Raw genomic sequence first — 11,920 nt, forward strand, 5'->3', positions numbered from 1 at the left:
ATTTTACATAGCTGAATGCTGATGCAATACATGCATTAAAGACTAGCAAACTTTAATTTTAAACTAGGAAAACAAGTATTTATGGGAGTAGACTTTGCAAACACTCATATATGAAACAAGACTTAGTTAGATAAGTGTTTTAAGAAAAATAAACATTTAGCCACATTTACTTTAATTCATTTTATCCTCAAATTATCTTTAGCGACCATGAGTTCATTCCTTGGCAAACCACAAGAAGCATTAAAACCATTGTATTGAATTATATTTAAACATAAGAAATTTGGTTTTTCAAGATTATTCAAATTGCGCAGATAATCAATTAGTATCTTTGCAACACAAGAAACATATGCTTTCTCAAGTTTCTATCATGGGCTAAACATTTGATAAAGATAAAAAAAATATAGTGCAATATTCCCTAATCTATAATCTTGAATCAAGAAGCCTAGAATAAGACATTCAACAAATTAACCTTAACACAAGCATTGACTAAGCTAAAGTAATGACGAACATGGTGATACAAATGTAGCATTTTATAGTCCACATGATTCATAAAGTTGCCAAAGCTTCATCTTAAGGAATCTAGCTTGCTTGAAAAGTTTCATGTCAGAGCAGCAAGATGAGCCTAAATTAAAAGATTGCTCCACATGACTACTCAACTTAATCCAAATTCAAATCTAGCAATAAAAAATGCTAAAGAAATAGAAGTCAAAGCTCAACTATTATAATTATCTTATAAAATAGGATGCAATGCAAATACAACAAAAGTAAGATAGAGAATGTATAAAAGACAAACCCCTCACATAATGCCATAGGGATGACATACACCAAGCTCTCTCATCAAATATTAAAAATCTAGTAGCATCTAGAAGCTTAATGAAGATATCGGCTAGCTGATGTTGGGTATCAATATATTTCATATTTATGTCTCCCTTCTTATTGTGGTCTTGCAAGAAGTGGAATCTCACATCTATGTGTTTAGATCTGGAGTGCTGAACTGAGTTGTTAGCTAAGCTGATAGTATTAGTGTTGTCACACAAAAGTATCACACTCCTGAAATCTAACTCATAGTCTCTCAAGGTAGCAATAATCCACAAAATCTAAGAACAACAACTAGCGACAACAATATATTTAGCTTCAGCAGTTGATTGGACAACACTAGACTTTCTAGGAGTCTTATGCTTATTGAGCATCGTCCTATCCATCTCTACCAAAGTGTGATTTTTCGTCTCAACCACGACATTCTATTGAGCAACACATGGGGTAAAAATTTGATGCACAATGCCATGTTCATGACAGAAAGCATCAAAGAGACAGTTCTCTCGGTCATCACCAGATTAATCGGTGGATGAGATGCAACAACCATCTTGCCATACTGACAAGGAGCAAAAACAAGATTCTTCTCAAACTTGGCCTGGACAATCCTCGGATCAAACCTAGGGCACTCAAATAAAAATGCAAATCAAAACACATGTACCCTAGTCTCTTATGCCACATCTAAAACTCAAAAGAGGGTTGAGCAATTAAGCATCGAGAATAACCAACAGAGTCAGAAAAATTAGCTTCAAACTCTCCTAACTCTAGAAATCCGACAAATCAAGTCCTCATCAAGAACACTTGAAGAATCAAGAACTCGAGAAGAACCACTCCAACAAGGTGAGAAATTTCAGTTTAAGCACAAAAACGAAACTCACAAGGGAACCGATATATGGAAACTAGAAGGATGTGAATCCAAGTATGAGAAGGAAAATAAACTTCATTACTCCCAAAGTCAGCCCTATTTTCGGCAGATTACAAAGATTCTCCTCTCAAAAACTCTCACCCAGTATATAGGATAAGCACTCATTCCCCTCTTCTCTAAAACCCTAACACAAGGCTCTCATATATGTGGCACAAGGGGATCAACTAGCTGGTTCACTTCTCCCACATAAACCTACCCCTCTATTTACAGTCTAGCTTCTTTGACCACTAAGTTTCTTAGTTTGTTCCCAAAATACCCCTCTCTTGTAATATACTTCTACCTACCATCCAAGATATTTTGGTCCATTTTTGCTCCATCCATCGAACGATCGTGGCACTTTCATGACTTAGTTTTTTCTCGACACAAGCTTCGCGATGATGCCACATGCACTTCCATCCTTTCCACGGTTTTGAGGACAAACCGCGAAACCCTAGCACACTTTTCAACGTGTGACTTGCCACTTGCTTACACTTAATCCACTAGGGTAAATCTAGTATGTCTACTCTACTGCTCAAAAGGATTGCACCATATTCTAGCAAGGTAAATTGCAAGTATATAAATGCAGAAACATAACTAAGATAGATACAAAAACTCGGCATAAGAGATTTTTATCCTGTGATATTAATGACATGAATGTCACCCCTAATCTACGTTGGAGCTCCACAAAAGATATGCTCCCGATAGTCTGATCTTTTCCGGTCACGGCTTTTGAGCTACCAAGTCACCAAAATAAGGTCTCAAGTACGATGAGCCAACAAGCCACAAAGACAATGTCTCACCACTAGTCTCTCTTCCAGTCACTTGCCGCCGTGATCACTTCGGAGTTTGAGCCACCGAGGTAAGGTTCTCCACGTCTCCATACATGTGTCTTGCCACCGCTCCACACTAAATCAGAGGGTCAACAAGATTGAGCCACCAAGGCCCAAGATGCCGGCGAGTCACGAAGATTTCAAGGCGTCGACGTACCACTCGGTACAAGCCAGGATCACTCCTTAATCCCTCCTTCAAGCTGCAGCACCCACCTACAACTCACTCTAGGCCTATAAACACCAAACACTCTCTAATCTTATGTTTAATTACCTTGGATGATTACTTTAAGCACTTTGGTGGCTTGAGTGTCTTCTCTAGTGTATATGAGCTTCCTCTAGACTCCAGCAGCTGTCATACCTTCAAATAACTAAGTGGAGGGGTATTTATAGTCTCAAATCCGTCAACTAGCCGTTTTTCCAATGGCTCAGAAAAACTGTTAACACCGGATCATCCGGTGAGTACAAACTCATAAACTAGTCGTTGGAATTCCACTCACAACTTCTGTGAACACCGTACAATCCGTTGTGCCTTCAAATCTATCACTGGACCTTTCGGTAAGTTATCTTGAGTCATCCGAGCCTTTACAGTCTCTCTATGCAAAATGCTCTGGTGCATTTATTCGGTGTTCATACCATTTGGTGAGTTGAATCTTCTCTTCTTTTCTCTGAAAATGTTCCGGTGCAGCTATCTCTGTGATCATTGGACTATCCGATGAGTTAATCTTCATTCTTCAGCAATTGCAGTCGCCTCTACAAGAAATGTTCATTTTCATACTCCGGTGTGAACAAAATAAGCATTGGACCTTTCGGTGGGTTGATCTTCAGTTTTCTGTATTCGCATTCTTCTCTATAAGAAATTCTCCGGTGTTACATAGTGCAGATCACCGGACAATCTGATGAGGTCATCAGCATTATCCCCCTTTGTCAGAAATACTCCGGTGAGTTCAATACACAGAGCACCAGACTATCCGATGAGTGCAAACTCCTCTGCACCGGACCTTCCGATGAGATCAATTTTTCTAGAACTTCTTCAATTCAATCAAACTTTATTCTGGCTACGGTGACTTCTTAATCTATTGCATCAATATGACCTACTAACATATATTCTTGATAAATATGTTAGTCCTAATGACTATGTTATCATTAATCACTAAAATCATAATTATAATTTGATAGGATCATTTTCGCTACAATGACCCTTCTCTGTCCCAGCTTTCGCATCAATCAAAAGTTCCAGATTAAACCCAAAATTTCCGAATTCTGTTTCACCCGTAAGTTCCGGATTAGGACTAGAATTTCCAGATTCTGATTAGGCCAGATATTCTAGATTCTAGACTGAACTTTTAGACTTTGGACAGAACTGAACTTCAAGCAAACCAATCTCGAGCAATCTAAAACATCGACAACCTAATCAATCACTCATCACATGTAAATCAAGACATATTTCAACTTAGCTTCTCACAATATTAAAAATTTACAGTACACTCCAGTGAGCTAATCATTCTACTTCACTCCCACTTCGTATCCAATTCAATCTTGCATCTGCCCTCTCTTCTTAGTCCTCCCAATCACTCCTAGTTTTACGCTAATTACCTGTTCTTACGTATTACACCATCCATACAGATGCGTTTGGGTCAAAACCCAAGCACAACACTGCTCATACATTAAGTAACAAAAGGACTGTTGTTTTAGGATCTGCTCTACAGAAAAGCCTCAGTTCTCGGGCCACTTTTTCTATCTTCACAAGCTTGGCTGAACAGCATTTGAATGAACCTGCAGGGTGAAGTCAAAATTGTTAAACTCGAATTCATGGCATAGACCCACCCTCTCTCTCTCTCCCAAAAAAAAGAAAGAGAAGGCGTGAAATGTGCTTAACTCAAAGTACAGGAGCATTTTGAATTTGCGCCTGTGAAAATCTGCCTTTGTTCGGCACAAAACAACCACTGAAATGCGTGGAACTTGACTACTTGTTCTTCCAAAGAAAGAAAAATGCTAAAAAATTCAACCGCTTGGCTCCTATTTGAAGCCAGCACAAGAGGTCAGAGAGTAAGTCGTTGACCAATCACACTACGTCATCTATAATCCCATGTACACTTACTGCAAAACCATGCACACCCGCTATTACCTGAAGGTGCCTTTCGTCACGTAGGCTTGCAGCTCTGCGCTTTAGCTCTCCACGATTGGTTGAGAGTTCATCCAAAATTTCAGCATCAGGACGGCCATGACAGCTTCCTGCATCAGATGCATCCTCCTCCTGTCCAAGGAGCCAAATTTCAGATTTACCAAAGGAGAGGCATCTCGGATCATTTCAAAGTCAAACATACTCTGCACTGACGAATGAATTTTCAGGAAATGTTAGATGAATTTATACCACTGTGTGTTCGTGGGGGACCCCTTCAAGTTCTTCGTACTCGGCTGCATCCAATTCTCGCAAGTCATTTGGATCGAAAAACTTTGGGAGGACGTACTGCCTGATGAGAATCATAAGGAAGAAAGGCACTGGGAACAGAATCCCTGCTATCGGTATCCATGTTATGCCGAAGCATATCAGGAGGTAAACCAACTGAAAGATCGTGAAGACATTTATTGTTGTTAGCCGCAACGACTCCATAAAAGATGCATGAGGACCTTCGAGAACCCTGCAAAGATAACAGCCACGGGTTAGTGCACTGCTAGCAGTCTTGCAATTGACACCTGCATAAAGTGGTGTGATTAATCCCGAAGGAAACACACGGGCTGCATTATACCCATGTAAGTGCACTTGTTCAAATGAGGTGAACAGATACAGAATAAAGGTATTACTTGTTGCGTCGGCCTTCTGTAATGAACAGAAGCCGTATCCTCTCCCAGAACTGATTCCCTGGTAGACTATCAAGGGCCATGTAGGCAAAGTAACCCCAGAGAACCGATGTCGGTATCATCCTGATGACTGGCATAGCCCCAACACAACCACCAACCAGTAAGGATTGCAGCAGGTTACTCAGCCTCTGTTCATTCACTCGAACAGGTAAGTGGGCTTCTATATGTTTTCGAGCGTCAAATTTTTCTTCCAATTTCCCTTGTTCGTCAACTTCTTTCAGAACAGAATCTTTCAAGCTTTTCAACTCCTTGTCAACAGAATCAGTCTGAAGGACAAAAATTTGATCACTACGTTACTTTACGTGAAAATTTTCCATATAGAATAACATGGATAGCATTTAGATGGGCGCTGGAGGAAAGCGCTTAAGAAATTAAAGATGCAGCAGAAATAACATGAGCTTTGGGCATGCAACAGTATTCACATCAAAAGTGAAGTTGATAAAAGTATAAAACTAAGGAAAATTATATGGTAATTGGTAAAAAAATGTTGTGAGATAACAAGGAGTTAAAGACTCACATTCTGTTCGCTATCCATTTCGATGAAAACTTCTTGCATTTTTCCATATATCTCCAATCTACTAGCCCGGTTCTCCATAGCCTTGGTGGTATTAACCATCTTTTTGCGTAGCAACTAAATTTAAGGAGAGGGAAATGCATAAGCAAAGCTGACTACATAGCAAATGACACAAGTCAGTCTGAAGTTCACCAACCTGCCTCTTGAGGACAGCAAGACTTCTTGTGTGCATGGGAGACTGAGGAAGTACTCCATTAGATGGAGGGATGCCAATCAAACCACAGAGCAGTACCTATTCCATTTATATACTATAAGAAAAAGAAATACAGTGCCATAATATTTGAACTAAAAATGCAGTCAAGATAGATGGAGGAGCGTCTATTGCTCCATAAAGCAGGACCTGTATCATTTCTATAATACCGGAAAGGAAATGGATTGTCATACTTTGCCTGACAAATGTGATCGAGTTCGTAAGAAACCAACGAGAAACTTACAACAGAATGAACACACTGAATAAACCATGTACCATGAATCCGAGGACCAAAATATCATAATGGTAGGCAGAAGGTTTCTTCAAATTGAACTCCTTTTGCTGAGCCAACTGTGAAGCTACGCTATGGTCAAAGAAATAAAGTCCAGCAACCATCAAAGCAGGCACAATGGCTGCAAATATATATGCTGGAGGGACAGAAAACAAATCCTGACAGTAAACAGCGGAGAAACCATTCAGAATTATGGTATGCAGAACAAACTGTGGAACTTTACACTTTGAAGACCATAAATATTTACATTTCGGAATCACAATTATTGACTTATTACCTTCGCTACGGTCCAATGCTGCAGAGAATTTGACTCCCAGGGAAGTGGAGAGAAAAGCCTCCTGGGGACTCCTGAAGGGACCTTGCTTGGCAGTGTATATGACAATGCTGTCCACACAATCACCATAAGTGGGACACCATAATCAGCAATGAAGCTTCTAAGCCACCCTATAAGGGGCAAATCAAGGCACATGGTCAGTGCATGGATAGCATTATACTGGGACTAAACTAGAATTTCGGAACCATTTAAAAGCTGATTTAGCATAAAAACTGGTTTTATTTCAATTTAAAAGGAGTAAAGGACTCAAAGTCCAAAACATACAACACTACAATTGTCCTTATAAATAAAAAGGAAAAAAATCATGAGTTGAGCACTGATAGGAAAACATCTCAAGGTCTCGACTCAAGCCCAACCTGACATGGCCAGTTCAAACCCAACTCAAGCGTGGCCAAACCCAGCCAAGCACAACCAAACTCAAGCGTGGCCTAGCCCAAACCCAAGCCTGAAATTCAGGCCCGATCCCGAGTCCAGTCCAACCGAGAAATGCTCTTGTTTTCATATAACTTTACGGCTGGACTAGCGCTGGATCAATTGATTGGCTGCCGCTTGACCCTTTATTTTATGATGCGGCGTAACTAAGTTACAGATAAATGTAACGAGTGGAAAACGAGCGACCAACCTAGGCCATACAGCCATGACCTTGCCCGCCTGGTTTTTAATGCAGTGAACAACAAGCCAATTGAAAATATGACACCAAGTAGGCCATTGACATACAGCCACTGGAATTGGTATATTGGTGAACTGCTGTCTGCATCTTCAGGCACACTGAATTCACTTATGACCCCCTGCAGTAGTCAGGCCCGTTTTTAAATGCTTATGTCAATGAAGAAATAACTAGGATTTACTGGATTCATAGTACCTTGATAGCTTCTTGCAAGAACAGAACAGTGATCAACATCCCAAAAAGTTCTCCTGCAACCCTTGTAAATCTGCTAATAACATTGGAGGCGTTGAACATTGCCAAAAGAAACAACATGATAGCGGTCCAGATGCAGACCCTGTCGGCATGGAGGAAATATGGAGTTTAATTCATCTGAAAGCTAATATAGGGTAGGATGTATTCTACTTCATTCATTACCATCCTGCCCACGCCAAATATAGCTTTTCTCCCAGACCTTGCTGCTTATTGGCAAAGTTGTAGAGATACGTGTACATGATAATAGTTGGTTCCGCTACTCCAACAATGAGCAATGGCTGCCCTCCAAGAATTGAATGAATGATGCCACATATCGCAGTAGATGCCACTGTTTCAACTGTTGTGAGTGTACCATCTGCAGCAAACCAGTTTTGTCTTGTTACTGTTTGTGCGAAATCCAAGCCTAAGTAGCATAGTAGCACGAGGGTAAGCTCTCACTTGTTGCCGTGCTCAGTTGTTCTCCGAAAGCGATGACAGGAAGCGCAGAGGCAAAAAAGATATACATGGTAGGTGCCAATATCCTGATAATCCATTTTCCAGCAAAACAAATTAGCTATGTAAGTAACAAGCAAAATGAAGAGGAGACACACCTAATGGCCCAGTATGAGCAGTTCAAACTTTAAACAAAACTAACCTAAAGCCAGAATGGAGTCCTGCAGCCCAATCATGCTTGTACCAAGATGCTCTTCCTTTGACATCGGCGATGACTCCCTTAAAGGGATTCCTTAGTACATCCATATTAAGCTGTCAGAGAACCACAGGAAAATCAGCAATTATATCATACATGGCTCCTATATCATCCACAAACAATTCAAGCTGAGATGAAGTAAATTTGGACAAACTTTGGTATCAGAACTTCTAGCCACCAGACGCTTGTTGTGTCAATACACTCAGAAAGACAGAAACTATGTAAAGTACTCTATGTTTTTTTTTTTTTGCGATCAACTTTTTAAATAACCATTCTAACAATTAAATTCAGCTGGCACTGTGTATGATAAGAACACATTCATCCAATTCATCCACTGGACTTTAGCATTCCCAGAGAAATTTTGCTCTACGAGTCGAACTAAACCAGAACTTGTGCAACAGAAAACTATGATCAATAGAATAGAGCACTTAAAATTGTTTCAGCCTTTCAGGTAATTGCAGCTCGGGGATCCATCGGTCCAACACGCCCCTATCAAGCGTGGGGTCCAGTCCTAAGGCAAAGTTACGAACGAACAAACACGCGCATCAATTTTCCAAGACTTTTGAGGAGAAAAACGCACCAACTAGAGTTACTCCATCACGAATTGATAAAAAAAACAGTAATAAGAAACACACACAAAAAAGCGCAAGAAAATACAGTTAATAGTAGTGAAACGAAAAACAGAAACAAAACACAAGCAGGAAAATCAACATGCAAATCCAATTGGAGCCACTCCACATCCCACATGCACGTAAACCGGAGTTACGAGCGAACAAAACGCAGTGTTTGCGCTGAAGCATCATCGTTACGAACAACTGACGCACTCTACCACTAAACCAGCAATGAAAAAACTCGAATAATTCCTCCATAAAAACGCCTGCTGGGAGAGAAACCAAACGTACAGCGCACACGCACAACTCATGCATGCACGCATGCACACAAAATTTCCGCCATGGTACAATCGCACAAAAACGAATGGAACGGGAACCCCGCACCAAATCCGCAGTAACTACCTAAACAAATCGAGCACCCGACGACGACCAACGCGCGCGTCGACCGAGCAATCGAACCGAAGCGACAAGATCGGGGATTGGGGTCCGTACCGATTACCGCTCGGCGGCGGTCGAGTTGATGGTGGGCGGAGGCGGGGGGTTGAGATCGGCAATGCCGGCTCCTGCTGGGCGCGGAGCGGAACCCTAAGCGGACGGAAGCGGAGGCGGGGGTCCGGACCGCGGCGTGGTTGGCTTCTCGAGGCCCCCGAATGCGGGTATTTATAAATGAACGCATCAAATGGAGAGGATGGGCCGAGCGAGGCGAAGACGAGACATGGACGGGAGAAGAAGCCAAGCGGAGGGAGAGACGATGGGAGGAGGACGCGCTCAATCAATTGGTAATTCTCTTGTCTACTCTGTTGTCCCGCGCTCGCTCACTGACGAGTGGGGCAGGGGTGACACTTGTCTACTGTGCTTCCCCTTATCTCTCTCTGCCGAGTGGGGCCAGAAGGTGACACTCCATGGGCCAACTCGTGATCTGTGCGGCGCCCACGCGGCACGTGGCCAGAGATAGGGGGGCGCTCCTGGCTCCGCGCCACGGGCGAATCGTGGCCGCCTGTGGGATGGGTGGCTATGCGAAGTAAATTTTATAGTATTTTTTTAAAGTTTTTTGAGATTTTATTTGTATTATTTTTTTATTTAATGGTTAGGTTGAAGAGAAGAAAAAGAAAATGGATATATGTTATAAATTTTTTTTATAGAATAAAGTTGTATAGTATTTGCTTTTAGTAATCGGATCCTCTACATTTGAGTAGGAAATGCAGAGAGGCTACGGTGAATTACATTAAGGAAAATATACATCATCCGATTAAAAACGAAGAGACCAGAGCGGCTGGTACACTAACCATAAACAGTGAAAGTACAGTTTTTGCTGCTGTAGGCATATACAGTGTTTTGCTATATTGAATTAATATATTCTACTGTCCCTCACTGTAGCGCAAGGCTCCCATCACTGTTCACACAATGCTCCCTTTGCAGTTGTGTGCCTGCAAGTGGGTCCTGGCAACGAGGTTGATGGGTGCGTCCGTTAGTCTCGACAAGCTCTTGGTCCTTGCCGTGCCAATCGCGCTCTCACCGTGCGGGCGAGGCATGGCCACGCCGCGCGCCCCGGCGGCCGGTGAGCGGACGCACACTCACCTACGGTGCACGCAGACCGCATTGCTGCCGGAATCGAACTTGAACGAACTCCGATCCATGCCTTGGGTTGCTCGAATTTCGCTCTTCTTACACGCCAAGAACGTAGCCGGCAACAAAATGAATGAAGCGTTTGTTGAGGCCAAGAACGCTATACCTTTTCCTCCCCGTGCATGTGATTGTTTTGTCACCTCAACGAAAGAAAAAGATAGAGCATGATCCAATTTTTTGCGATATTGGAATTTGGAAGGGACAGCGGCCACCAAACCAAGAGTCCCAAGAGCAAGTGTACCTCCAAGACCTAAAAAAGGTGACCTTTTACACACACTGCGATCCGGCGGCACTATTCCTTTTCTGCCCTTTCTTTTCATGTGGCCGATGAGCTGCAAGCCCGTGAGCGCAACACCATCCGCATGTCATCGCAACGGCTGCCTGCCTTCTCGAAGTTCAGTTCGGATCCTGCAGATTGCATGGCGTCGGAGCTCTCCATCGCCACTGACGTCGGTCTCACCCGCAACCTAAAAACGCATCTGCAAAGCGAAAATGGAAAAGGATACATAACTGATGACTCCATCGAAAGAATACTACCACAGCACATACCCGACCACAAGGTAAAGCCTTCGTAAATTTTTACGGCTGAGCAGAAATTTTTTCTTCAGTACTTGGAGGCTGTCACGTGGTAGGTCTGTCGTTGTAAGCCGAGGTACATGTTAGACCTTTACTACTTTAAAAAAAATATTACTAGTACTACTAGTACGTTGCATAAAATTCGGATAAATCGGTGCTGTCAGCAGTGATCTCGGAGTAAGAGAGTACAGGAGTCCAACAAGAATACGTAAGGTGTAGAAATACAGAGACATAAGCGCACACACTTATACTACCACATACATATTCACACAACATATACTGCATATAGAAGATGTAGAAATTGAAGATCAATGACATAAAAAAAAAACCTGGTTGTCAAATGTCAACATTCAACAAATACTTTGACTACTACTTAATTTTTTTTTATCTTAATTAAACTCATATGAGTCACCACCACTAACCAGTCAAGCCAACTGACCATTGACCTGTGCATACTGTTGGAATATACGAGTCTAATTATATTTATATAATTTTAAATAAATCTTAAAGGTTTAACCATACGAGGGAGGTATGTTTGTTTGTTTAGTCCCCACCTTGTTAATAGATGTAGATAGGGATCAACTTAAAATGATTTCTCTCCTCCAACTATTTAGCATATGTGGATGAGATGACTAGACGAACACATACGCTCGCTCGCCTTACCGGGCTAGGTCGTGGCCGGGGTGGGGGCGGAGGTGCATGAC

At 42.0% G+C, this 11,920-nt stretch overlaps 1 protein-coding gene across 1 annotated transcript; it reads right to left on the reverse strand.

Annotated features, from left to right (window-relative positions):
* Nucleotides 1-3,955: 3,955 nt before the first annotated feature.
* LOC133897557 (boron transporter 4-like) lies at nt 3,956-9,689 on the reverse strand. The gene is made up of 14 exons (XM_062338325.1): nt 9,507-9,689; nt 8,350-8,459; nt 8,154-8,236; nt 7,878-8,070; nt 7,659-7,797; nt 7,419-7,584; nt 6,740-6,906; nt 6,447-6,620; nt 6,117-6,212; nt 5,924-6,037; nt 5,350-5,672; nt 4,919-5,186; nt 4,673-4,801; nt 3,956-4,320 (listed from the first exon to the last, which is right to left on the reverse strand). Exons 2-14 carry the CDS (start codon nt 8,451-8,453, stop codon nt 4,288-4,290), a joined length of 1,989 nt encoding a protein of 662 aa, XP_062194309.1. The 5' UTR covers nt 8,454-8,459; nt 9,507-9,689; the 3' UTR covers nt 3,956-4,287.
* Nucleotides 9,690-11,920: the final 2,231 nt, after the last annotated feature.

The sequence above is a fragment of the Phragmites australis genome, chromosome 2, assembly GCF_958298935.1.
Source record: "Phragmites australis chromosome 2, lpPhrAust1.1, whole genome shotgun sequence".
Lineage (NCBI taxonomy): Eukaryota > Viridiplantae > Streptophyta > Magnoliopsida > Poales > Poaceae > Phragmites > Phragmites australis.